General features: G+C 26.3%; 7 protein-coding genes across 7 annotated transcripts in view; 4 read left to right on the top strand and 3 right to left on the bottom strand.

Annotated features, from left to right (window-relative positions):
- Positions 1–522: 522 nt before the first annotated feature.
- On the bottom strand, positions 523–3,873 carry Phum_PHUM259590 (ADAM 10 precursor, putative; the record flags this gene model as incomplete). Its single annotated transcript, XM_002426505.1, has 10 exons — positions 523–828; positions 906–1,147; positions 1,239–1,408; positions 1,517–1,694; positions 1,781–2,140; positions 2,231–2,426; positions 2,540–2,940; positions 3,109–3,276; positions 3,455–3,703; positions 3,813–3,873. 10 exons carry the CDS (start codon positions 3,871–3,873, stop codon positions 523–525), a joined length of 2,331 nt encoding a protein of 776 aa, XP_002426550.1.
- Positions 3,874–5,754: 1,881 nt separating this feature from the next.
- Phum_PHUM259580 (uncharacterized protein) lies at positions 5,755–8,314 on the top strand (the record flags this gene model as incomplete). The annotated part of the gene is made up of 10 exons (XM_002426504.1): positions 5,755–5,757; positions 6,003–6,106; positions 6,262–6,415; positions 6,489–6,682; positions 6,816–7,028; positions 7,100–7,216; positions 7,283–7,423; positions 7,505–7,776; positions 7,951–8,105; positions 8,195–8,314. The coding sequence occupies 10 exons, from the start codon at positions 5,755–5,757 to the stop codon at positions 8,312–8,314; spliced, it is 1,473 nt and encodes a 490-aa protein (XP_002426549.1).
- A 626-nt stretch (positions 8,315–8,940) lies between these two features.
- Phum_PHUM259570 (NADH-ubiquinone oxidoreductase mlrq subunit, putative) lies at positions 8,941–10,213 on the top strand. The gene is made up of 3 exons (XM_002426503.1): positions 8,941–9,013; positions 9,352–9,498; positions 9,940–10,213. The coding sequence occupies exons 1-3, from the start codon at positions 8,966–8,968 to the stop codon at positions 9,979–9,981; spliced, it is 237 nt and encodes a 78-aa protein (XP_002426548.1). The 5' UTR covers positions 8,941–8,965; the 3' UTR covers positions 9,982–10,213.
- A 551-nt stretch (positions 10,214–10,764) lies between these two features.
- Positions 10,765–14,392, bottom strand: Phum_PHUM259560 (Splicing factor 3 subunit, putative; the record flags this gene model as incomplete). Its single annotated transcript, XM_002426502.1, has 11 exons — positions 10,765–11,043; positions 11,205–11,452; positions 11,528–11,858; positions 11,991–12,193; positions 12,276–12,458; positions 12,546–12,735; positions 12,829–13,136; positions 13,237–13,390; positions 13,521–13,843; positions 13,974–14,138; positions 14,305–14,392. The coding sequence occupies 11 exons, from the start codon at positions 14,390–14,392 to the stop codon at positions 10,765–10,767; spliced, it is 2,472 nt and encodes an 823-aa protein (XP_002426547.1).
- A 594-nt stretch (positions 14,393–14,986) lies between these two features.
- Phum_PHUM259550 (tRNA-dihydrouridine synthase, putative) lies at positions 14,987–16,225 on the top strand (the record flags this gene model as incomplete). Its single annotated transcript, XM_002426501.1, has 4 exons — positions 14,987–15,057; positions 15,123–15,709; positions 15,837–16,048; positions 16,097–16,225. The coding sequence occupies 4 exons, from the start codon at positions 14,987–14,989 to the stop codon at positions 16,223–16,225; spliced, it is 999 nt and encodes a 332-aa protein (XP_002426546.1).
- Positions 16,226–16,611: 386 nt separating this feature from the next.
- On the bottom strand, positions 16,612–18,204 carry Phum_PHUM259540 (translation initiation factor eIF-2B subunit alpha, putative; the record flags this gene model as incomplete). Its single annotated transcript, XM_002426500.1, has 6 exons — positions 16,612–16,742; positions 16,824–17,113; positions 17,191–17,303; positions 17,389–17,645; positions 18,009–18,110; positions 18,192–18,204. 6 exons carry the CDS (start codon positions 18,202–18,204, stop codon positions 16,612–16,614), a joined length of 906 nt encoding a protein of 301 aa, XP_002426545.1.
- Positions 18,205–24,481: 6,277 nt separating this feature from the next.
- The window catches only part of Phum_PHUM259430 (zinc finger protein A20 domain-containing protein, putative), a gene marked incomplete at both ends in the record, with an annotated part of 2,341 nt that continues 1,368 nt past the window's right edge, over positions 24,482–25,454 (top strand). Inside the window, 2 exons of the mRNA XM_002426499.1 lie at positions 24,482–24,644; positions 24,779–24,942. Of these exons, the coding sequence (XP_002426544.1) occupies positions 24,482–24,644; positions 24,779–24,942 (327 nt within the window). The remainder of the gene's footprint in view (positions 24,645–24,778; positions 24,943–25,454) is intronic.

Genomic DNA, 25,454 nt, shown 5'->3' with positions numbered 1-25,454 from the left:
GAATTTGAACCCATCAAAAACTCTTGAGTTAAAAAATTGGTCTCGATGGGACTCTGAGTATGTTTAACGCAAAACAAAAAATTATTATTTATAAATGATACTGGTTCCGCTCTTTTTGGTAACAAATTGGAAAGTCTTTTTTGTTCGCAATTTTCCAATAGATTGGGAGCAGCATTCCCGGAAGCGCCCGGAGCTTTTAATAAAAGCTCTTCGTTTCTAGCAACATCCGGAAGATTGGTCCTATCGTTTTTTATTACATTTTTCCCCGGGTGTCAAACTTTATTTTGACGCATTTCAAACACGTTATGCCTCTCTCCGTAAGCTCCTGCGTAGTGATTTTGATTGGACCTTGCGAATGCCGAAGGAGGCGCGCTAGGTTTGGGTGGGTAATATTGACCCCTGTGAGCACCGTAACCGTGCGCCGGACCGGGACGGGGACCACTCCTATATCCCCCACCGTGAGAATGTCGCTAAAAAAATTTATTTGTAAAATTTTAAAAATTTTAAATATTATAATAAAATTCAATGTAAAAAAATTATTCTCACCATTCTTCTTAACGTTGTTATAGGGCGACGCAGAGTTTCACTCAAACGCCTTGCTGGAGGTTTTTTAGGATTAGAAGAAGGTGTATGAACGGCACAGCACTTGATGAATAATCCCATGAACACAACAAAGGCTAAAGCTAAAAGAAGAACCGCCCACCAATACTCTGTTACCCATTGAGCAACGGTTAGAAGCGTTTCTTTATTGAATAATAAGTTTTTAAGTCGTACAAGAGGACCCTCGGCATCCACGGCACGACATTTAAAGAACACATCGCAATAACCCTAAAAGTAAAATGATCATGACATCACCAAAAAACTACGAAAGATTTGAAAAACATTTGAAATTCCCTTTGCACTACCTGAAAGTTATCACAAGGCGATCCTGGCCTTAAACTTATTCCTCCTTGGGGCAAACCTACAAGATGCGCGAATTCGCTTGTACTCCTACACGTACTAGGATCCGTTCCATTTTGACAAGCTAATTCGCATAAACGTCTTTTATCAATGTTTGGAATGATATGACTCGTCAAAAAACATTCCGTCAAATTCCATTCTAAACATATAGATCCTGTACATTCTCCGTTAATGCACAATTGAGTTCCTATTATTATTAATGTTATCAATAAATTAATCTCCAGTTTGTTTGAAAAAAAATAAAATAAAATAATAATAATAATAATGAAAATACTCACCCTCATTACACCTAGTTTTATTGGCTTTTGGAGCTGGACTAGGACATTCGGCTGATTTACCGCTGCAAAAAGACGGCCAACTGCAATCTGATTCCGATTTGCACTGCTGCTGATAATGCAATGGCACAAATTTGCAGGTATCACTTGAACAACACGGTCCTTCACTAGGACTAAAAAAAAAAAAAAAAAAAAATGAATAATAAAAAATTAATTTTTTTTTGTTGACATTGATAAAAAAATCATAAAAAAATTGCACAGGAAAATTTTAACTATCGTACCTGCAAACACTTCCAGGTCTTCTGGTGCATCCTCTAGCAGATTCATTACCCAATCGATCTTTTTCGCTTACTAAACGAGGATAACAACATTTATCTATACACTCTTCGTCATCATACCCGCAATCGCATTCTTCTCCCACTTCGACTATTTTATTGCCGCAAAAAGCACCCGCAGAAGCTAAAATTTTTATTTAAAAATTGTTTTAAAAAAATGTTTTTACACGAAAAAAAAAATAATTTAAAATAAATAAATAATTTGATTACCGGTAAAACAATTTCTTTTTTTATTATCTTCTATGGCGTCTAATACGTTTGAGATATTACCAACGGAACATCCTGAAAATTTCGAATTGTTGGGTCGATCGCCACTGGTAGCAGAAGCAAACATGATGTAATTTCCGTTTTGTCCTCCGGGTCGACATTCGGGAGGAAAGTCATGCGGCGAACCGAAATTATGCCCAATTTCATGAGCAAGAGTCAACTGTGAAACTTTGGGAGGCACGCGGGAATTATAATTCACAAAAGTTATAATTCCAGTGTTCAAACTTCTTTTGGTAGATTGATACGTTCCTCCTACCGTCTCCGTGTAGGTTTTGTATTTCTCACAAATTCCTCCAGAAGCACCTCAAGTTCAATAAATTTGTACAATAATTAATACGAAAATATTTATTAACATATATAATTACCAATAAAATTTTATTAGATTTTTAGTACCTGAGGCAGAAGCTACCCATGCCAATCCCAAGGTACCTCCAGTGAAATCTCTGTACGTAAATACGTAAGCCAAACAAAAATCTTCGTGATTTCCAAGAGAATGAAGATTCAAAAAATTGCTTACGTCAATATTTTCCATGCAAAAGGGGTTGACCTCTCCGTTGAAATTAGGCATACATGGAGAATAATCATCAATCTAAATAAAAATTTCATTTCTGATTTAATCACGTTAGATTATGATGGGTATTTATTTGAAAACCTATTTAACTTATAAATGAAAGTGAAAGCGGTTTGTACCGATTACTATACCTTAATTCTTTGAACTTCAAATTTTATGTTCCTATGTTCAACACGTCCATCAAACTTGGTATCTCTATAAATGTAGTTTACAGCTGTCACATGATGTGCAATTAATGATAAAATTTCTTCTCTAGTTTTTTCCGGATCTGAATTGACTTGTTCGCCGATATGCCTCCAAATTAGAGGATCAGTCTGAATAAACAAAGAACAAGTATTTTTATTTTCTTCTTTGGGTCTTGTAGCTCTTTTGCTTCGTCGCTCTCCGCCATGTCGAAATTTTTTATCGTTCAATTCTCTACTGTACTTCTGAAAAGGCTCTTCTAAAAAATGATTCCCATAATTAGATGGAATATTTTTTAATTTTTGCTTCGTGGGCAGTGCCATATTTGTCATTCTTTCATTTTCCTCTTCTGCAGAGTTCTGTAAATAAAAAAAATTTTCGTAATTAATAATAATGAGTAAGAATTTTAATTTCAAATTATTTTCTAGGTAAAAATTTTTTTGTCGTTTGTAAAATACCTGTACTTTTTCCATCCATTGTATGACATCGTCCGTGACTCCGCAACCTCCAAAAAAACTATCATCAACATCTTTTCCATTATAAATTATAGAATGAAAACTTTGATTACTTTCTTTGGGAAAATATTTATGAGCTTTTTCTACGTAAAAAGAGTCGACAGGAGAATGAATGCTTCCTTCGAAAACACCATTAATTATTGACCCAAAAACATGACTTCCAGGCTCACCTGTAGTGTAGTATCAAAATATTTATTTCACAATTGAAATTTTTATTTTTATATATGGGTAGCAAAGCATAAAAAAATTTCTTTTTTTCTCATTTTTATTTTCAAGGAAAACTAAGTAGCAGATTTGATTTTAAAGTATGGTGTATTGGTATAAATTTTAGCGGTTGAAAATACTAACCTAAAAGATTTCCTTTATAAATATGAGAAGTGTCAACATATGGAAGTCCATCAACAACCAAATTATCACTAAAAACATCCAAATCTCTTTTCAGTCTCAGGTTAAAATTTCTACCGTGAGAACGAAACGATAAATGAACATAATGATCTTTTACAACACTTCTTTTGGCTCTCTGATGATTTCTGTGAATCTCTCCCGAGTCATAATTAAGCGGTTCATAATGTAAAATATATTCATTCAATCGATTTGCTAAAATGAAAAGAAAATAGTTTTATATGAGCAAAAAGTTGCAAAAATACTATTGTACATATTTAAATTTACAATTTTTTATTTTTATTAATTAACTATTATATACTACTATTATATAGAAAAACAAACAAAACTTTTAATTCCAAAGTTGGCAATAAAAAAACTGACATTTGTCACTTTTGTTTTTGTTATCGACAAAAAATAATAATAAAAAAAAAAAAAGCTTTTCCTTTGAAAAACAATAAAATGTTAATTAGAGTGACAAATTTTTTTTTTTTTTTTTTTTTTTACTTATTATTCAGTTTAAATAATTTTAATCGTTGAAAAAAGTGAGTGACATTAATATTTTTTTTTTTAATAAAAGCAGACCCTAATATTTTTTTATTTATAAAAACAGAAATTAGTATATTTTGTGCTTTTTAGGTAAAGACCTAAAAAACCAATGGCCAAAACATTCACACTATTTCCTATTTTTCTGTGAAAACAAAGTAAACAATACATAATTGGAAACAAAATGGACACAGATCAGTGAGTTTGAGTCATTTTTTAAAAAGAGACCACATAATTTAAGAGTAAATTTATTTTAAGCAATTCTCACATAATTTTATACGAGATAGAATATAATAAATTTGATTAATTAAAGAAAATATTTTACAATGAATTCGATGTGATAAATAATGTAAAAAATACATTAATTCGCACATATATACATTTAATAAATAAATATAAAAATGTATGCATGTAAATATATACATACATATACAAAAAACTAATAAAATAAAGTTAAAAATTAGTAATGAGATTTAGAAACATGATAAAAATCATTACCATTTCCTTGAAACTAAAGAACCAAAAAAGGAATATTAAATTCATTAATAACTATTTTTAGATAATTGCACTATGATAAGTCAATGTTAAAATTCTAAAAAATAAAATGCTTTAAAGAGAAAGATACAAATTTTAATAATAATAAAAATAAAAAAAAATTTGTATTTCACAGTAATGAGAATTGTAAAATAAATAAACTTTATTTTTAAATTATGTATCATTTCATTTTTTTTTAAAAAAAAGTTATTAATAATTTACCATTCTTAAAAATTTTACGAATAATTGACTTTTGCAACAACAACAACAACAACAAAAAAATTTATTTGTACACACGTTTTAAATTTCAAAATAGTACAGAAGAAGCCTAGAATTTAATGTCAGTTTTAAGATTTATGAAACACAATAATCAAATTAATTTGAAATAAAACAATTCAAATAAAAATAATAATTACTGTTACTCACCAGTCTCCGTAGACGGAATCAAAATTAATAAAAATACAATGTATCTACATTCACTTAGCATTTTTAAAACACATACAAATATCCAAAATCATTAATATAACCCAATGATAATTTTATTTTCTGATTAAAAGTTCTCATCTGTGTAGAATTAACGCGACATTTTGTTTTTTTTTTTTGCAATCTCTTTGTCCAATGAAACAAGCGGTGTTGCCAATTAGGTCCTCAACGGACGTACTTAAAAATTTTTCTAACGGGAAATTTGTTAAATATTAATTTTGCCTTTAATTAATTTTTTTTTAAAAATAAAATCATTTTTTTAATTCATTAATTTTATCAAAAACTCTTATTTAAGTCATTTGTAAAAAATTGTAAAGTTTTCGTAATTTATAATTATCAATCACATATTTTCCGAAAATTTTAATTTGTAAAATAATAAATTTTTTTGAAATTAATTGTCACAAATTGTATTTAAAAAAAAAAATATAATAATAATAAAAATTTATATTATATAACTTAGTTTTTTTTTTTTTTTTTTAAATTCTAAAATTAAGTAGATCTATGGCGTGCGAATTTTACGAGTTAAAATTCTGTTGGCTAAATTTAAAATGAAAAAAAGCAGAAGATATTTTAACTTGAGCAAAGAATAAAATGTAAGCTTAACGACTGTTTATAATTCAAGAATAAATTTGTAAATATGCCCTGGATTCAAATTGTATGACAAATTCAAACCTTCTAAATTTAATAAATATCATTCATTAACAATGGTACGTTTTTATTTTTCTTATTATTATTAAACTTTTAATTATAAAAGGAAAAGAAAAAATCAAAAAATCCGAATGGCACAGGATGACCTAATAATAAAAATACATCAATTTATTTATTTATTATAACCGTGTTGAATATTATGTTACTGTATTAAATAAATATTTAACTCTAATAACAAATTATTTATTATTTTATTTATACCTTTTCCACTTGGTAAAGTAATAAGTAAAAAATTTAATTTCAGGCACTTTTAGGGACTCAACTAGTTTTAACTTTGATTATGGTCAGTTTTATTCAAAAACTAGGACATCATCTATCATTAGGGAAATGGTTATTATGTTCCACTGGGTAAATATAAATTATAAATTTTGTTTAACCCAATTTTTTTAAAATTGAATTTTAACATCAATCAAGCACTCACACAAACCAACTACTAAAAATAATTGATTAATATTACTTATGTCCTTTTAATACTGTTAATACTAATTTTTTATTTTTATTAGTTTAATTCATTACTTGCATCCTACGAATGAAGAACTTAGAAGTCTTGCTGGAATTCAAAAAAATAACAAAAATAATAAAAAGAACAGATATGGAAAAGATAACGAGCAGCAAGTTTTAGATACTTTTCATGTTCCGAGAGACCTTGATATTCAGGTATCACTGAAAATATTTGTTTTTGCAAACATATTTATCTATTAGATTACAATTGAAAAAAATTTTTTTTTAGCTTAAAAAATCAAAAGTTGTGCCTTTGGATGTGATGCATCTAAGATTTTATTCTGAATACCAATGGTTAATCGATTTTTCCGTTTATGCTGTCGTCATTTACACTCTTACTGAAACTTATCAACTTATTTTTCAAGCGCAAGATGAAGTTAATCTCTCTATGTTGTGGTGTTTTCTAGTAGTTGGCTTTGCAATGTATCCTTTAGAATTAAATATTTGACAAGTTGTTATAAGAAATCAAAATTTTCACTGAAAAAAACTTAATTATGATTTGCAATCTCGATAAATAGATTCTTTATGATAATTTTCTTTGATTAAGCTTTTGTAGGAAAGTTTTACTTTCTTTGACTGGACAATATTTTCAAAGTGAAGATTCTGGAGAAAGATCTACAGTTATAGTGACAGGTTTTGTGTATTTCGTATTGGCAATGATAATTTTAATAATTGATGAAAATAGTTTAGAACTAGGGTTAGAAACTGCTTACAAAGTATTTAATAAAAATGCCATAGCATTTTTGGAAAGGCAGGGCATTGACTCTTCGTAAGTAACTTATAATCAATTAATAAATTTAAAAATTTTACAAACTATTCAATTTATTTCAATTTTTTTAGGGGTCCTGCGTCTAAAATTGTATTAAAATTTTTTTTGGCTCTTTGGTGTGGTATAATTGGAGCACTTTTTACATTTCCTGGTTTAAGGATGGCCCGAATGCATTGGGATGCCTTAAAGTAAGAATCATACTTATTTAATTGTTATTAAAAATTTTATTATTAAAATACATTCTTAATTTTTAGCTATTGCACTGATAAAAAGGCTCTAAAAATTCTTTTAAATGTTAATTTTGCCATGCCTTTTTTTATTACAATTCTTTGGATAAAGCCTATATCTCGGGACTATCTTACAAATAGAATTTTTCATGGAATGTCACACCCACTGTAGGTTTCTTCCTAATGGAAAAAGATTAAGATTATACACATATCTGTTTCAATTTTTAATATCAATATATTACTTTGCAGAATGTCTTCGACAAGTTTTGAAAGTTTACGACTTGTTATCGTTTTATTAGCTGTCACTCTTCATTTTTGCTTTATGCCACTTTATTTACAATGCTACTTAAATATGGCAAACAGTCGAATTGAAAGAATTAAAAAAGAAGCTGGTAGAATAACAAATACTGATCTCCAGAAACGTATTGCTGCAGTATTTTATTATTTGTGTGTTGTCGCATTACAATACACAGCACCAATTCTTATTTGTCTTTTTCTAACTTTTATGTACAAAACTTTAGGTAAGTGACAATTATTACAATTTACATATTTATTTAAGCTTAATTTTACTTAATAAACTTAAGCTGCAATGATTTATTATGATTTATGATTATTAAATGGAAATTATTTTAAATAATAATTTTAAAATGTGTAAACAATTAAAAAAAAAAAAAAAAAAAAAAATGTTTTTGCAGGTGGATTCACATGGACGGGAGACATTTTAAAAAGTGAATATGAGTGTCCATCTGATACATATAAAAGTGCCAAAGAAAATAAATTTTTGTATGATAATTTTAGTATAAAAGCATCAGCTCATCAATTTACATTAGCATTAGAATCTCTTAAACAGGTATTTTTTTTTTTTTTTTAAATTTAAAAATTGTTGTTTTTTATTTGTTAAAGTTTATTTACTTACCAAAAGTTTTAAAATAATTTCAGGTTTTCACAGTCGAAGTTTTCAGAGGTTTGTTCGGTCTAACAACTTGGTGGACTTATTTTGCTTGGTTTGCTACCACTTCAGTAGGCATGGTTTACCAATCATATTTTACTCACATTTGATTAATTTATTTAATTTACATTCTGTATTAAACAAGCAATATTAAAAGTTTTCATTCACTGCCACATGTTGTTTTTATAAAATTTTACTACGGTTTTGTTAAATTATGTCAAAATAACTTTTTTACAATATAAAAAATATTTTTAAAAACTTTAATTAAATTTAAAATTAATAAAATATCCTTTTATAGTTATCAAGTATCATTTTTATTAATGAATTCAGCTATAGAGAGATAATTATCTGAAGTATCCATCATTAAGATACAACTTTTACAGGTTAAGTTAAAATTAAAATAACGGTCATTTACCTAGATTTATGGGTATTTTGAAAACTCTAATGAAAACTCCAAAAAAAAAAAAAAACTTGCAGACAAGATATTAAAAAAAAGCGCACAACGTAGAATAATAAATATTTACGTAATAAAAAACGAAAATGAGTAAATATTAACTCAAAACTACGTATTTATTTAAAAAAAAAAAAAAAAGCTTAGTTTGAAACACTAAATTTAGTATTGAGCCAATTTTAAGTTAACATTAATAGTATTAAGGGCCCTGAAAAAGCAGACAAATTTTTTTAACATTACAATTTTTGGCCTTTAGCTCTGTCTTTTTGAAGGTAGTAACACAAGATTAACTGCGTTAAACTTAGCAAAAATGGTTATGCCAGGAATGACATGGAAAACCTTAAAAAAAAATCCATCGGTAAGTTTTACTTGTTATAAATTATAGTTTTTACATAACAAACTTGCTATATTTTATATAGATATTCGTAAAATATTTTTTTTTTTTTTTTATGATTTTTACAACCAGTTTTCAAAGCTATCTGCATTTATGCAGTTTTTTTTTCTTTTTCCATTAAGGATCAATATTTTTTTTTTTTGTTTATAAGGAATAATTGTAATTCTATGTTCGAAATGAGCATAATAATTATTGTTATTACTTAACTTTTAATGGTGCATTTTTTTTTTTTTTTTTTGTTAATTGCAAGTTCTTTTCAAAATACATTATTTTACAATAAATTTTTATTTATTTTTTTTCAGTTAATACCATTATTTGCTGTATTAGGTTTAGGTCTAGGTGGGGCAATATTTTATCCATTAAGGTGTGCGATAAAATCACCTGATGTAACATGGAATAGAATAAAAAATCCAGAGCCTTGGAATGAGTATGAAAATAAAGATTATAAGGTATAAATTTTTATGCTATTATAATGTCTTTAAGTTTTAATTAGGAAACTAAAAACATATTTTTAAAGCCAAGGTCTTTATATATATATATTTAAAACTTAATTTTCTTTCGTAGATTTCGAATGAAAAACAAAATTAATTTACTTTTTTTAAATTTATTACTTAAATGTGACTTTTTACTTATATTTTTTTTTCTTCTTTAAGAGAATTTAATTTAAACTTTTATTAAATAGTAAATTAATTTCAAAAATAAATTAATAGATTAAAATTGTTTTTTCAATATCATTTAGTAAACTATTATTCATTATTAAAGATAAGCCCAAGGTTATATTTGTAAAAAAAAAAACATATTAAAAAATAAGCTACACATTGATTATGTACAATGCTCTCTTTCATTGAAATTGATTGATAAATTTCTTTTTCTTTTTCTTTTTGTTTCAGTTTTACAAAACTAAGGAACAAGAAAAAATTTTTAAACAATAATCATACTTAATAAAAAAAGTAACATTGAATTTAGAGAAGCTATCGGCAGTCATTATCAATATAGTAACATTAGATTGAAACAATTAAAACAAACCACTAACTACATTTATTTATGTACAATGATATGTAAACATACTTTTGTAAATGTGCTTATCATCATACAATTATAAAATTTCTTTGTGAAATTTATTATTTTATATAAACAATTAGTATAATAATTTGTTCCTTTACGAAAAAAAAATTTTTTAACTTTTTTTTTTAAATCGTTCAAATCTGCTCAGTATTTAATTTAACTCAGTTTTTTTTGTTAAGAAATATTTTTTATTCGAAATTTTTTCTTATTTATTATTATTATTAATTTGATAAAATAAAATAAAATAATAAAAAAAACAAACATGATTTAAACAATGACTTTATTTTTTTTGATAAAAAATACAATTAAAAAAAAAAAATATCGTAATTTTTCTTGTCCCCTACAAAGTATGTAACGCAATACATTCAGATTATCTTGGGATAAATCTAATTAAAATATTTAAAAGTATAGATAATAATTTAAAAATTAAGAGTTGTGTAAGTAAAAAATATTTTTCTTAAATGTAATTCAATGCCATTTTATAACTTTTAGTTAAAAAACAAACAATATTAAAATGACTTTCTCATTATTATAAATATAATTTGAAATTTTTAACGGTTTTCAAAAAGGGGCCCCTTTCGCATTTACGTAATAGATATTAAATTATTGACACGTCGAAAATTGTTTTCATTTTTGTTCAAATTTAAAATTTATTTTTTTCTACCACCTCTTTCCTTGATTTGTAACTGGAGTATCGTTCCCGGCAATATATTATAATAAGCTAAAGAATTTGAATCTTTTAAAAATAAACCTTCGAGGTGTATTTTTTGCTTTCCCGGTGGCATTCCCGTTTCCTCGTGAACTTTTGACTTTACCACGGCTACCGAATCCGTCAATGGTAAAATCATTGATATTAACTGACCGTTAAGTTTCCATTCGGGTTTCTCTTGAGTCATGGGAACCAATACTTTAACCACGATTGGCTTGTTCTAAAATTATTTTTAACGGAAAAAAAAACAAAAATTTATAAATTGTCGATTGATCCTAACATTGCCATAAACTTCCTTGAGCAATTCTAACTTAAAGTAAAGGGAATAACTGAAAAAATCTCGACTGTTCCAGGATATATATATAAAAAAAAAAAACTTACCTTGTACTTGTTAAGGAATTCACTTTCGGGAAGTAACGTTTCTTCCGTTCGTTGCTTTTTCGCCGGTACAGTTTCTTCTTCTTCCATCATTGAAGATGCTACGTGTTTCATAGCCTGGCCCGGTGGCTCTGGAATCGTTCCGGGAGGTGCGATGAAAGTCGGAGTCGGCATAGTTAAGCCTGGTGGAGCCAGTCCGGGAGGAGCCATACCCGGAGGTGCTAAACCAGGAGGTCCAGGAACAGGGAAACCTGACACAAAATTTTATATTAAAATGAATGTTTTAATTTCAATATATGAAAAAAAAAAAAAAAAAAGATAATTACCCATGATTGGTTGTCTGATCGGTGCCATCATCATCATAGGATTCTGAGGTATCATACCAGGGGGTGGTGGTATAGGAGTCATCGCAATGGGAGGTTGTTGTGGAGGAGGAGCAGGATTTGGCTTTGGTGGAAGTGGCTTTTGAGGTACAGGTGCCGATTTTAAAGTTGCACCTTGTGTTTGTTTTGGAAGAGGAGCAACTTGTTTTGATATTTTGCCATCGGGTGAAGTTATTTGACCTGCTCCAGCTCTTCGATTTGTAGCAGGTTTTGGTCCAATTTTCTCTTTTTCTTCATCAGGCAATAAACCTTTAACTTTATGAATTTGATGAATCTGTAAAGATTTGTTATTACACTTTTGAATATCTTTATCTGGTTCTGAAGTTTTTATAATAATTTTACTATTAGGAATTTTAGAACTTTCTCTCTAAAATTTTTCAGATTTTATCTAATTTGATATTTTTACCTGATCTTCAAGAGTAATGTTAGCTCGAGCCGCTCTTGTTGCAGCTTCCACGCTAGAAGTATGTCCGTCCCAAGTAACTTTATCATCTTTTTTTTTGTCTTCCTCTCCAATTTTCTTACCGATAGCTGTTTCTTCATCACCGACACCAAATATATCAGTACGACGTTCGGCTAATTGTTTTAAACTAGCTTCGATGGCAGCACCTGAAAAGAAAAATAAAAGTAATTTAAAATATCTGCGTTAAATATCTTTGAAAAAATAAATATTTAAAAAAAATTCCTGTACCTGGAGCATATACGGTTTCCTGATTCATTTTTTCTTGAATCTGCCGGTCACGCTGTTCTACCCAACGTGGATCTAATAAACCTATCCTCATGTGTTCCTGCACTTTACTTACAGGAATTCTTTCTCCATTGATTGGAGAAATAAGGTATTCATCCGGAGGTAGATTCGCCAGTTTTTTCGAAGCTAATTAAAAATATTAATTATAAAAAGAAATTAATTAATAATCATTCAATATCATTTAATTATAAAAAAAAAATTTTAAATATTAACCTTGTTTAGGATCATATCCTTTTTTAATTACAACTTTATCTAACGAAGGTGGAAGAGGTAACGGTTGACTGTTTCCATCTTTTGAAATGGCTATAACTTTTGTTACTTTAGAAGTAGCTTGACTATTTGTAATTTTATTAATTTTATCAGATTCATCTTCCGATGAAGAATCTTCTTCCATATCTTGAACCTAAAATAAAAATTAATATTTTTTATATTAAAGTTTTTTTTTTATTTAAATTTGTATATTGTCAAAAATTTTTTGTATCATTAATCTTATAACCTGATTGTCATCTTTTGCTCCTTTTTCTAAAGTCAAATCTTCCATTATGGCCAAATCTTCAGTTTCATCTTCTTGATCATCTAAATCTTGCCTATCATCTTCATCCTCATTATCGTCTAATTCTTCCTCAGGTTCCGATCCCATTTGCATTTCATTTTCTTCTCCATCCTCCATTCTTTCCTGCATTAAAACTCTAGCTCCAACTTCATCTGGAGTTGTAGGAGCTGGAAAATTTCCTGTTTCATGCGGTTGATAATCTACTGTTTCAACGACAACAAAGTCATGCCAATCTATTTGGGCATATGCAACTAAAATCGAAAGTATTAATAAACATTATTTACTTTTATTTAATGTATTTACTTAATAAAGAATTTTTTAAAACTATTTCTTTTATACAATTATTTTAACCTCTTTCTTTTTCTAAAGCTTCCTCTTCTTTCTGCTTTTGTTGTTCCTGGTATTTTATCCATTCAGCCTTATATTTGACTTGTTCTAATATTTTACTCATCGATTCACTTTCTTCTTTCAGTTTGGACATTAAATCTTTTGGAGGAAGCAAAACCTATAATTAATAAATTTACAATTAAACGTTTAAGTATCATTAACTTATTGACCAAATTTTATTTTATTAAAAGTGAAATTAATGATTTAGTTAAGTATGACTTTTCCCAACATTCTTGTAAATTACTTACTTTGGTGTATTGTTTTAATAAAACTGTGAAATAGACAAACAAAGAATGCTGTGGTCTTAAAAAATCGAACTGAAAATTTCTTTGTTCTCTGTTCATTAAATTGGTTAAAAAAGTTCTTCCGTTTCTTGCGACAAATTGAGCAGTTAATTTTACAATATCCAAATCTAATGCAGAAATAGAAGGTGGATCTGCTAAAAATTCAAATTCAGGAGGAGGATCTTTAGGAACAAATGGTTGTTCTGCAACTTGTTTTAATATTTCTTGCTGCTTTTGGTGAACTGATGTACTATGAGTTTTTTGAAAAGATTGATGAAATTGATCTCCTAAAAATATACGTTTTTACAAATCATTATTTAGTAAAATAAAATTAATTTTAATACTTACGATAATAAAAGATTTAAATTTTAGTATAAATATAAGTCAATAAAACAAATAAAATAATTTTATTCAAACCTTTTCCTTCTCGAATATCTTTGACTCTATGCTGATAATAAGCATTGTAAGGATCTCCGGAATTAAGAAAATTAAACTTTGGATTTCCCAGCTCATTTTGTCGAATTCTAGCTTCAAATTCTGGTCCATTTCTCGCGACAAAACTGGCAGTTTTGTCAACAATGTCTGACAAAGTTAAGATTTAAATAATAATTATAAATTAATTTTTCAATAAAGTACATTTTTAATGTTAAAAAAAAAAAAAAATTCATTAATAATTTTTAAAAATGTACTTTTTATTTAATAAAAAATACTTTATGATTATAATAAACATTTACAATGTAAAGGATACTTCTGACCTCAGGAGGAGGGTATATAATACCAATAACTGCCTGAGTATCAGTATTACTGTTTTCTTCCAACACTTCAACTGACGGCATCTTAATTACACTGAGATATTACATTTATAAATATAAAAATTCCTATTAAAATATTTGAATTAATTTACCAAAAAAAAAAACTCAAACACTGTTACTTAACTGAATGCATCTTAAATTAAACTGATGATGTTGGCCAACTTGCGTGACGTCATTCAAATTTCCCCGCCAGAAATTTTTTAATGAACGTAGTTTTTAATAAACTGAAAAAAAACATTATTTTTTTATATTCACCACAATTTTTATAAATCTAAAAAATATTTTCGTAAATAAATTACATTGCTTTAAAATAAATAATTATTGTGCTCTCATCCCAGTAACAAATAAATACAAACAAAATTTAAAACAATAATTTTAAAACAATTTTAAATTAGTATTATCGTTTTGTGCAGATTTCCATTCTTTCTTTTTTTTGTAATATTTTTAAGCGTAGATTTTAATTATTTCTTGTGCACAAATTTTTTTTATTGCTTTCGATATTTTACTCCTTATAAAACTCAATTACATTACTACCAACATAATAAAGTATTGTAAAAGGTAACTCGTACGAGAACGTAGTAATGCAACGAATTAATCTACAACAAACTTTAAGGAAACATGAGTGTATCTGACTTATTTTCTAAGAAAAAGTTAGTTAAAGTTTGTGCACCTATGGTAAGGTATAGTAAGTAAGTATTGACTAATCTTGATAATTTTGAAGTCTCTAGTCCTAATGTTAGTTCTATTTCGATAGGTTGGAGTTTCGCAGCTTAGTACGACAATACGATTGCGATCTGTGCTTTACTCCAATGATAATGGCTGATTCATTTATTAAATCTGAAAAAGCCAGGATCAACGAATTCACTACTAGTTCTAACGATTCTCCCGTAATTGTTCAGTTTGCGGCAAATAATACATTTGATTTCAGTGAAGCTGCAAAATTAGTGTTTCCTTTTAGTGATGGAGTAGATTTAAACTGTGGGTGTCCTCAACGTTGGGCTATGAAAATAGGAATAGGTGCTCAATTACTGTCAGAGCCAGAAACTATCAAAGATATTGTGTTAAATGTCAAAAATCAAATTTCTTGTAATTATAGTGTTTCTGTTAAATTAAGACTATTGAATGACATTAAATCAACAGTTGATTTGTGCAAAAAATTAGAAAAAACTGGAGTTACATTTCTTACTATCCATGGAAGAACGAAAGAGCAAAGATCTGAACCTGTAAATATTGCAGCAATAAAAGACATTGTTGATAGTGTACAAATTCCAATAATTGCTAATGGAGATGTTAAAACCTTACAAGATGCACAATTATTACAGCAATTAACTGGTTGTCAGGGTGAATAATTCATATTTTTAATTTTAAACTCTTTCAAAGCTAGTAAAGCTGTGTAATATTTGTTTCTTTTTTAAAACTAATTTTTATTTTGTAAATAAAAACTGATTATTTTATTTTTTATTTACAGGTGTGATGTCAGCCAGAGGTCTTCTTCAAAATCCCTCATTGTTCCAAGGCTATAATGAAACACCTTTAGAGTGTGTAAAAAAATGGGTGGACATATCATTAAATTCAAATATTCATTTTACAACATTTCATCATCATTTAGTTTTTATGCTTGAAAAAATTCTTCCCAAAAAAATCAGAAGAAAATTTAATTGTTTAAATAATTATGAAGATGTTTTATGCTTTTTAAATGATTATTATGATTTTAATTTTGTATGTCAGCCATTTAAATTATATGAAGTAAATAATTCAATTAATTATGATATTAACAAATTCATTTTTTCTAAAAAAAGTGACAATTACATTTCTAAAGATGAAATACTATTCGATATTTCAAATTTGTACTTGTAGGAGTTTTAATTTAATATGTAAATTAGATGTCCTCGACTATTTTTAAATGCCAAATATTCTTTATAAAAATAACAATTTTAAAACATATAAAAAATTGAAATATTTTATATATTTTCTTATAATACTGAAACACATTCTTCTTTAGGTATTAAAAAAAAAACTGTAAAAGTATAAAAATGGGACGATTATAATTATTTTTCCAATAATATATTTAAAACTTTATGAATTATATGCATTGAGCATGCTTATTTTAATTACTATCATTGAAACATAATAAAAACTGTTAAAACATCATTTTAATGAGTACCATATGAGGAAATGAACATCCAGATTAAGATAATAAAACTTTTATTTTTTCTGAAATATTTAATGAGTTAATAAATAATTTACAAATAAAGTTTTATTAATTCATCGCTGACAGCTGATGGTGTCAAAATACCCAAATCAGTAAATAATAAAGTTATATAAATTGGAGGTGTATAATCAACTAAAGGATCAGCTTTCTTAAGATCTTTTTCTAAAATAAAAAAAAATTCATTAATATATTTGGGTACACACATTTAAAATTAAGAAAAATTTTAATTGCTGCCAACATTACCTGCATATGAATAAGTAAATTTAAATTCCGCTGGTAAATCTCTTTGATTTAATGGATACAGTCTAACAAATTTAAAACTTTCTGTCAATACATACAAAGGTTTAGATGCTTCCCTTGCACATAAAGCCATAGTGTAACTCCCTATTTTATTAATAATGCCACCACTTTCAACAACCCCTTCAGCTCCCATCATAACCATATCTATCGATTCCATTATATATCCTACTGCAGAATCTAATATTAGTGTACATGGAATATTTAAATTTTCTAACTCTTTACACATATCTCTCCTTGAAAACAAATTGATAAAATTTAGCATTACTTTTTTATATTGTATTAACAAATAAAAAATGACTTTAAAACTCACCCGCTATTATCAGGAGCAGAAGTAGTTACAAAAACTTCAAATCTTTTATTAAGGTTTGCAGCTTCCTTCATTGCCAACAATACCACTCTAGACTTGGAGTGAGTTAATATTTTCTAGAAAAAAAAAAAAATAAAAATAAAAGTAATTATAAAATAGTTTTAAAACACAAAAAAATTAATTGAGAAAAGTTTGTCTTACAGAACCATCGGTAATAAATCCAGAAGCGAGTTTGGCTATTTTACTTCTAGCAAATTTTAGTTCTTCCAAAAATAAATTTCCACGATTTAACATTACTTGTTTGCACTCTTGGAAGTTCTTGTGGTCTAATGCTGCAAGGGTGATAAACCTCATAAATAATTCACAACCAGAAGCAACAGCTGTGACTGAAAATTTTGATTTTTTCATTACTTCAATGGCATTTCTAAATGTTGAATGAAGCTCTTGAATAGTGGCAGCTGAAAAATACCTAAAAATTATTTTAGGAAAATTCCTATATATAATAATAATAAACTTAAAAATATTACTAATAATAATTACTCTATATAAATAAAAACACATTATTTTATTCTGAAAACAACATAATAATAATTCTGATAACTTATATAAATATAAATGTGGGCAGCACTTATATTTACAAATTTAAAATTTATACAAAATTTATATTAATAAGTTAAAATAAAAAAGACCATTTTTAACGAAGAAACATAAAATAGAATTTCGTTATAATAGCAGTAGAATGTGCTACTTTGATTAAACAATATTAATTACTTGGCATATTTAAATATTTATTTTCAATAATAAAAATTTAAAATACTTACATTTATCATGTTCCAAAACTGTTAATAGCGTTTTGATAGCAGCTCTACCCGCCGAAACGTTTGGAAAACTTTCCATATAGTTATTAAAAATATGTTCTATTTCTGTAGGAGAAAAAGAAAAAAGTAATATTAATTTTTAATACAATTACATAAAATATTTTGGGGAATTTTAAAAGAACATACCTTTTGGTTTCATTTTGGAGTTCTTAAATTCCTAATGAAAGACTTAACATCCAAGGAAGTTGTACAACTTTAGAGAATTACATAAGGCCCCGAAAACATTTTATTTTCGAAGCGCTACCTACAAATGCTTGGTATGATTTTGACGGAGGACATTCGAACTAGCATTTGGCAGTACCGCAGTAGTTAAAATAGTTGGTGGTGATAATAGAGTGCTTTGTCATCAGTAGTGGATGTTTTATGCTTCTTGGGATTATTATTTGAGTTGAGTAAGTTTGTTGTCGATTTTGAAAATCATGGAGTTTTATAAAAGTAAATATAGTGCGATGAAATATATAAAATAAGTTATTTGGATTGATATTTCAACCTTTGCAATTCAGGAAGATGGCCTAAAATTTTATGGCAGCCATCTTATTGCAATTGAAATCTTCCAATGACTAATAAAATTATATTTTACGCAGTTGTATTTTATTAGTTCTATCTTTTATTATTGTTTACTAAAGTTAAAGTTTTCAGTTTAAATTTATGTAAATTAATGTTTCAATTTTAAAATTAAGTACCACAGCTGTGCAATTGTTAGTAATTCTTCAAGGCCATACGCTTAATATTTCCAAAGCCTGAACACTTCAAACCAAAAAAATATAAACTTATTAAAAAAAAAAAAAAAAAATCTGCTTTTTTCAAATACTATCAATTTTTTTTTTTTTTAAGTAACAATTACACTGTTAATTTCTTTTGGTTTTTTATTTGTTTCGCTGACCTTGAGACTCATTGCATATATTTTTGAGAAATTATTTTGGGGTATATTTCATTCATGTGATTAATTGGTTTTTCCAAAATTTCACTGGAAGTGAATTTTTTAAGTTGACTTTTTTTTTTTTTTTTTTTAAATTTACATTTTATATTGCGGTGTTTAAATAATTTTTTTTTTAAATATTTTTTTTAACTAACGTTATACTGTGTGCAGTGATTGAATTGTGCAAACAAGTAATAATTTTTGCAATTCATTGGCTACTTTTTAGTAGAAGTTTCATTATAGTTTCATTTTGTTTTCCTGGGATTTCATTTCATAACTTGCTTAATACTTATCGAGTAGCTTTTTTTTTTTACCTATTTGTGAGATCTAAAAAAAATTTTTTTTTTTTTTTTTTTTTTTCCTCTTAAAAATTATTTGTCATATTTAATTTAAAAAAAAAAAAAAAAAAAAATTAAAAATTTGCTCTTTTGTTTTTATTTTTAGAAAAGAAAATACTTTTTAGGCTTCTAAAAAATTTTTTGCATATATTGTCTGAGTCGATATTTATTCCCGAAGAAAATTCCATTTTTATTTTGCAAGGCTGAAATATTAAATTTTTATTATTATTAATAATTACTCAGGTACTTGTACAAATGAAGTTATACTATATTCATTCAAATATCGTTCATCAGATCACCTAGTGACCACAACCGCATTACTATTGTCGGGCTTTACTAATACAATTGCAAAAGGTAAAAATTTCTCACCCATATTAATTTGTTTTTTAATTTTTTTTTTTAAAAACCAATTCATCATAGTAAAATATTTTGTTTTGTCATTCACACAATTTCCAAATTCAATTATTTTTATATCCTAATCAGTGCATGAAATTATTGCTTGATGGCATGATATTATGAATTCTATAATGTATGTATCTGTACACACATAATGCTTTATCCTTGCATAATTATGGAAAGAGAGTAATTCAAGATTAATTTTTAGTTTTTTTTTTTTTAAATTTAATTATCCTATACATTACATGCTTAAATAATACATGCTAATGTAAGGGCTAATGTTATATATATATATATATATATATATATATATATATATATATATATATTTATATTTATTTATTTATTTATTAATAATTTTATTTTCAGAAATCGATTAAAAAAAGGTTTATTAAAATTAAGGTTTATATTTTTTAAAAAAAAAAAGCATTTTACGACATTGGTAAAGTTGTCGAGAGTAAAACTTGATAGAAATTGCAATAATTGTTTTGCGACTACAAAATGTTATGTAATTTTGCAAAAAATTGTATCACCTTAGAGAGAGTTATTTTGAAATGAAAGATAAAAAAGCATTTACTGCTCTCATTGTCAATGTGAAAATGTGTATACTAACCTTTTTTTAACTTTGCAATTTTTGTCGAAAAACTTGTTCTAAGAGAGAGAGAGAGAGAGAGAGAGAAAAATGTTTGTTTATTTAAGAAAAAGTATTATAATTATAATTTGAATTATTTTTTATTTTCTTAATATTATTTTGATACGTGAATTTTTGTAACGGTAATTACTTATTCACCTGCTTTTTTTTTTTTTTGGAAATTTTCTAATGCTTCCTGTAGATTAAGATTATTTTAAAAATTGAATTATTTATTTTTTAAATAAAGTAATCGAATATTAAAAAAAAAAAAAAAAAAAAAAAAAGGTCTGTAATAGAAAAAAAGAAAAGGAAAAAAAATTTAAAAAAATAATAAATAAAAAAAATTTGGATCTGTGTTCTTTTGTTTTTTTGGGGAGTCTCAAGTAAAATGCTTAATATCTCGGTTAGACATGTTACGACATCTCGGTGCGCAGTTGGCTTTTGCGTCGAAACTACTTCATCACCTTAAAAATTTTTCGTAAAGCGAGTGAAAGAATTGTTGTTTTGGTCGAAGTATTTTTTTTTTTTTTTTTTTTTTTTTTTTCAAAACAAAAAAACATTTTGTAAAAAAAAAAAAATAATTTTTAACGTTATCGCGACTCTTTTTTATTTTTTTATTTATTTTTTTTCAAAAGTGATTTTTTTCTGATATGGATTTTTTATACGTGTTGAAAAATCGCAATAGGAAAATTTATTTGTCACATGGTAATATATAAAAGTAAAACATTTTCATTTGAATGCTTACGTAAAACTTTGAGTAGTATCTGAGATTATTAATTTTCTCTTTATATAATATTGTAAAGCATATGTTTATACTTTTAATTTTCTATTAACAGTTTTTTTTTTTTTTTTTTTTTTTGGTTCTTTCATCAAAGATGGAAAAATGGTTAAAGATAAAAAAAAAAATGTCAATTTTTTTTAAGCAGGTCACTCCAAACGAGACTATGAAAATATTTTACATATACTTGAGCAATATTTTTTTTTTTATTAAAAAAAAGAAAACATATTTAATAATAAAATTTACTTTAAATGATGAAATATTGTAATAAAAAATAATTTTTATCAAATGATGATTTTAATTATGGTGTGATAGATGTTATTATTATTATTATCATTATCTGTTCTTTATAAATGTTGGCTCAAAAGTGTGTGTGTGTGTGTGTGTACACATGCGATATTTAAGTTTAGTGTTTTGAACAAAGCATTTGTGTTCTTTATATGTGTATGATTCACAAAGGAAAAGTTTTTCTACAAGTTTTTTTTTTTTTTTTTTTTTTTTTTTTTTTGCAAGCTCATAATGTAAAAAAAAATTTTGTTAAATTTAAATTTTTTAAAATTTTTCTCATCGATTTGAATTTTTTTATTTTTTTAAAAAGCTTTTGTATATTTATATAGAGTGCGTGTGTGCGTCATTTTTCTTTATCAATCACCTATCAATCAGTCGAGGACTTTGAACTTTTCAATAATTGGTGATTGATAATAATAATAATTGAGTTTGAATGTTTAAATAAAAACAATAAATAAAATTTTGTAGTATTGTTTCTTTTCTTTTTTCGGGTTATCATGTTTATACATGGTATTATTATTATTATTATTATTATTATTATTATTATTATTATTATTTGTATGATTATATTATAAATTTTATTATTGGTGAATTATAAATATTTATGTATAGTATTGGAAAAATGAGGGTTGATGGAATTAATTATATATGTATGTATTTGTTATTGTAAACAGATTTTGATTATCAGTTATCGAAAAAAACTGATTCATGCCAATTTTATTCTTTTTTTTTTAGCAAATACTCATTGTTTCACAGAATAATAATAATAATAATAATAAAATGAAAAAATTATATCAATGAAAAAAAAGAAAAAAGTTGGAATTGATAAAACATTCGCATAGCACAGCACACACAGTACACTCGAAATTAATTTTTGTAATCAAGAGTTTTTTTTTTTTTTTTGTAAAGTTGTTGTTGTTGTTGTTGTTGTTGTTGTATACTTTCTTTTGTTTGAAATTACAAAAAAAATTATGATTATTACTTAATAGTAGTAGTATACATTTAAATAATGCGTATGTGGAAGGAAGGAAGGATGGGGGGAGGGGAGGGGAGGGGGGTTTAGTTAGTCAAAATTACTCAATGGTAATAATATTGGTGGGTCTTTGTCTTTCAATTTATAAAATTGAATTAAGTTATTATTTTTTTCTTTACAATTGACTTATTTACAAATTAAAAATCATTTAATTTTGTATTGTAAAAATGTCAATGCAAGACTTGAAGTTGCAAGTAGTCTGAAGTTGGTTGGTGTGTGTGCGCGTTTATTATTGATAAAAAAAAAAAAATTGTTAATGTTTTTAATTTAATTATTTTAAAAAATAAAAAATAAAATAATAATAATAATAAAAGAATTTAAATCAATAAATAAGATGATTTCTTAGCGATCAATGCCCGCGATTCGAAGAAGAAGAAGAAAAAAAAAAAAGAAAGAGAGAGAGAGAAGAAGGAGAAGAAGAAGAAAAACAGTTTTGTATTTTGGCATGAGAACACAAGGTCGACCAGTATTTCCTAGCAAGTGATTTCTTTGTATTTTGATGATCCAATCTATCTCTCTCTCTCTCTCTCTCTATCTATCTATCTATTTTCCCATTTAGTCTCTTAGTGATGTCCAAACTTTTAGGTTGTGTGCCATTTAATTTTTGTTTTTGTTTAATTTACGAATTGTTTGTTGCGTACAAGTTGAGGAAATAATATTTGTTTTTAGAAAATTTTATCATTGACAAAAATTATTTTTTTTTTTTTAATTTTTTAATGTAGTCAAAAGAAAGAATTTTTTTTTTTTTTTTTTTTATCACGAAGGAATAATTTGTGACGTCACAGTGGTGCACATTTATATATAAAATTTATTTGTATTAAAAAAAAAAATTTAAGTAAAAGAAAAAGTTTCTGATTTATTATTATTATTTTTTTTTTGCAAATGTGAGTATGTGTAAATAAGATTGTTTTTAGTAATAATAATAATAATAATAATAATAATAATAATAATAATAATAATAATAATAATAATAATAATAATCAAAAATTAATTCAATGCCATTTTAAATGTAATTGCGTTGTTAGGATTTTTAACAATTGAGATTATTTTATTAAAATGTGTGATCTATGGCGGTGATAATGTAAATGTATTTTTAAGTTTTTAATTCCCGTGAAAAAAAAATAAATAAAATAAATTGCGCAATATTTTTTATAATAAAATAATTTATATTAATATTATTATTATTTTGGAAGAGTTTGTTGATTCGTTAAAAAAAAAAAATTTCTGATTATTTATTGTTGTTATTGTTATTATTTTAAATTTATTGTTAATTTATTTTCTGTTATCTCGATTGCGATTGATTGTTTATTCTTTATTTTTTTTTTTTTTTTTTGTCTTCTGCTAAAGAAAAAGTATGCATGCATAAAAGACACAGACCCTTGCAATTTTTTAAGTCAAAACGTTTTTTCAAATGATGTCTTGTATAATATTTCAAGTAACTTTAAATAAAATTGTAATTTTTTTTTTTCTTTTTTATTTTCAGCACCTATTAGCAGTAGCGGCCATTGCCCCCCCCATTTTTGACACTCGTTTTGAATTTTTTTTTTTTTTTTTAAGGGGGGGAAAAAAAAAACTTTGATGTCAAAATTGAAGGGGGGACCAATTTGGCAGGGGAAACTGGGATATAAATTTTTTTTTTTTTTTTTTTCCTTTTTTTTTCTCCCCTTATTTTTCCTTTTTTTTTCCTTTTTTTTTTCTCCTTTTTTTTTTTTTTTTTTTTTCTTTTTTTCCTGTTTGTTTGTTTGTTCGTTCGTTTGTTTGATTGATTCCGCAAAAAAAAAAAAAAAAAAAAAAAGTTTCATCACAGTTAGTTGACATTTTAAATTAAAAAGTATTTTTTTTTTTAATTTGAACAAACACGTACACGTAGTGTGGTCGATGAGTGAAAATATTTAAAAATATTAAAAACTTTTTAGTGTTTATTAAAAAAATAAATAGATTTAGTGATTAGGAAACAATTTAACAAATTTACTTTTATAAAAATTAAATAATACGTTTTAATTAATAATAATAATAATAATTAATAATTAATAATGGAGCGCGAATCGAATCCTATGCAAGCCCAATGCAGAAGCGGTTGTGGATTTTACGGTTCTACCGCCACGGATGGTCTTTGTTCGTTATGTTACAAAGAAGCTCTAAAGAAAAAACAACAGCCTCCCTCTAATACAACAAGTGGACCTTCCACAGTCTCAGGTAACAGTAAAATTTTGGTTGAATATGTTTTGTGGGGGTGGGGGGGGACGGGACGGGACGATATATTTGCTGCGTGCGTGCGTGCGTGCGTGCGTGTGTGGGAAAAAAAAATTTAATGCGTTTGAAATTTTCAGGAACAGCCTACAATAACGCAAATACAAGTAGTGTAGCCTCATTTGGTAACTCGAGTCCAAGTAACGGTTCAAGTTCGGTAGTTGCTATATCGTCAAGTTTTATTGATACTGCCGTTCCTACCATTCCAATAATTAGTCCTACCACCAACGATAAAGAAGTTGATGTACGTATAATAATAAGTATAACTATAAGTGTAACAATAAGGGTAGATTTAAATACATCATGGATACACGTTAATGAAATGACTATACGGTCGTGTGGGGAGGGGGGGGTGAAAAATGAATGTGAACAAAAATTAATAATGATGATGATGAAATTTTTACAAAATATTAATAATTAAAATAGTTGTGCGTGCGTGCGTGCGTGTGTGTGTGTGTTAGAGGCCCAAAATAAATAAAAAAAAAAAAAAAAATTTATTTTTTATGCCAGCGAGAAAAAGGCATATTCCGGAATTTTTTAAGTCATTTGTTTGTGTTGATTTTTTTTTTTTTTTTTTTTTTTTTTTTTTTTTTTTTTGAAAGAAATGTCAGTTATTTTCCCGATATATTGTTTACATTATTTTCCCATCCTGTTTGTTTATAAATTCAAAATTAGTCAAGTGATAATGTCTGGCAAGTCGAAACCTGAAAATAAGTTGAAAAGAAAAAAAACCGAAGAATTAGAAACCGATTCGTT

This window comes from Pediculus humanus, genomic scaffold (assembly GCF_000006295.1).
Source record: "Pediculus humanus corporis 1103172107633 genomic scaffold, whole genome shotgun sequence".
Lineage (NCBI taxonomy): Eukaryota > Metazoa > Arthropoda > Insecta > Psocodea > Pediculidae > Pediculus > Pediculus humanus.
Note: the sequence above shows the minus strand (reverse complement) of the source record. Positions and strands in the feature narration are given on the sequence as shown.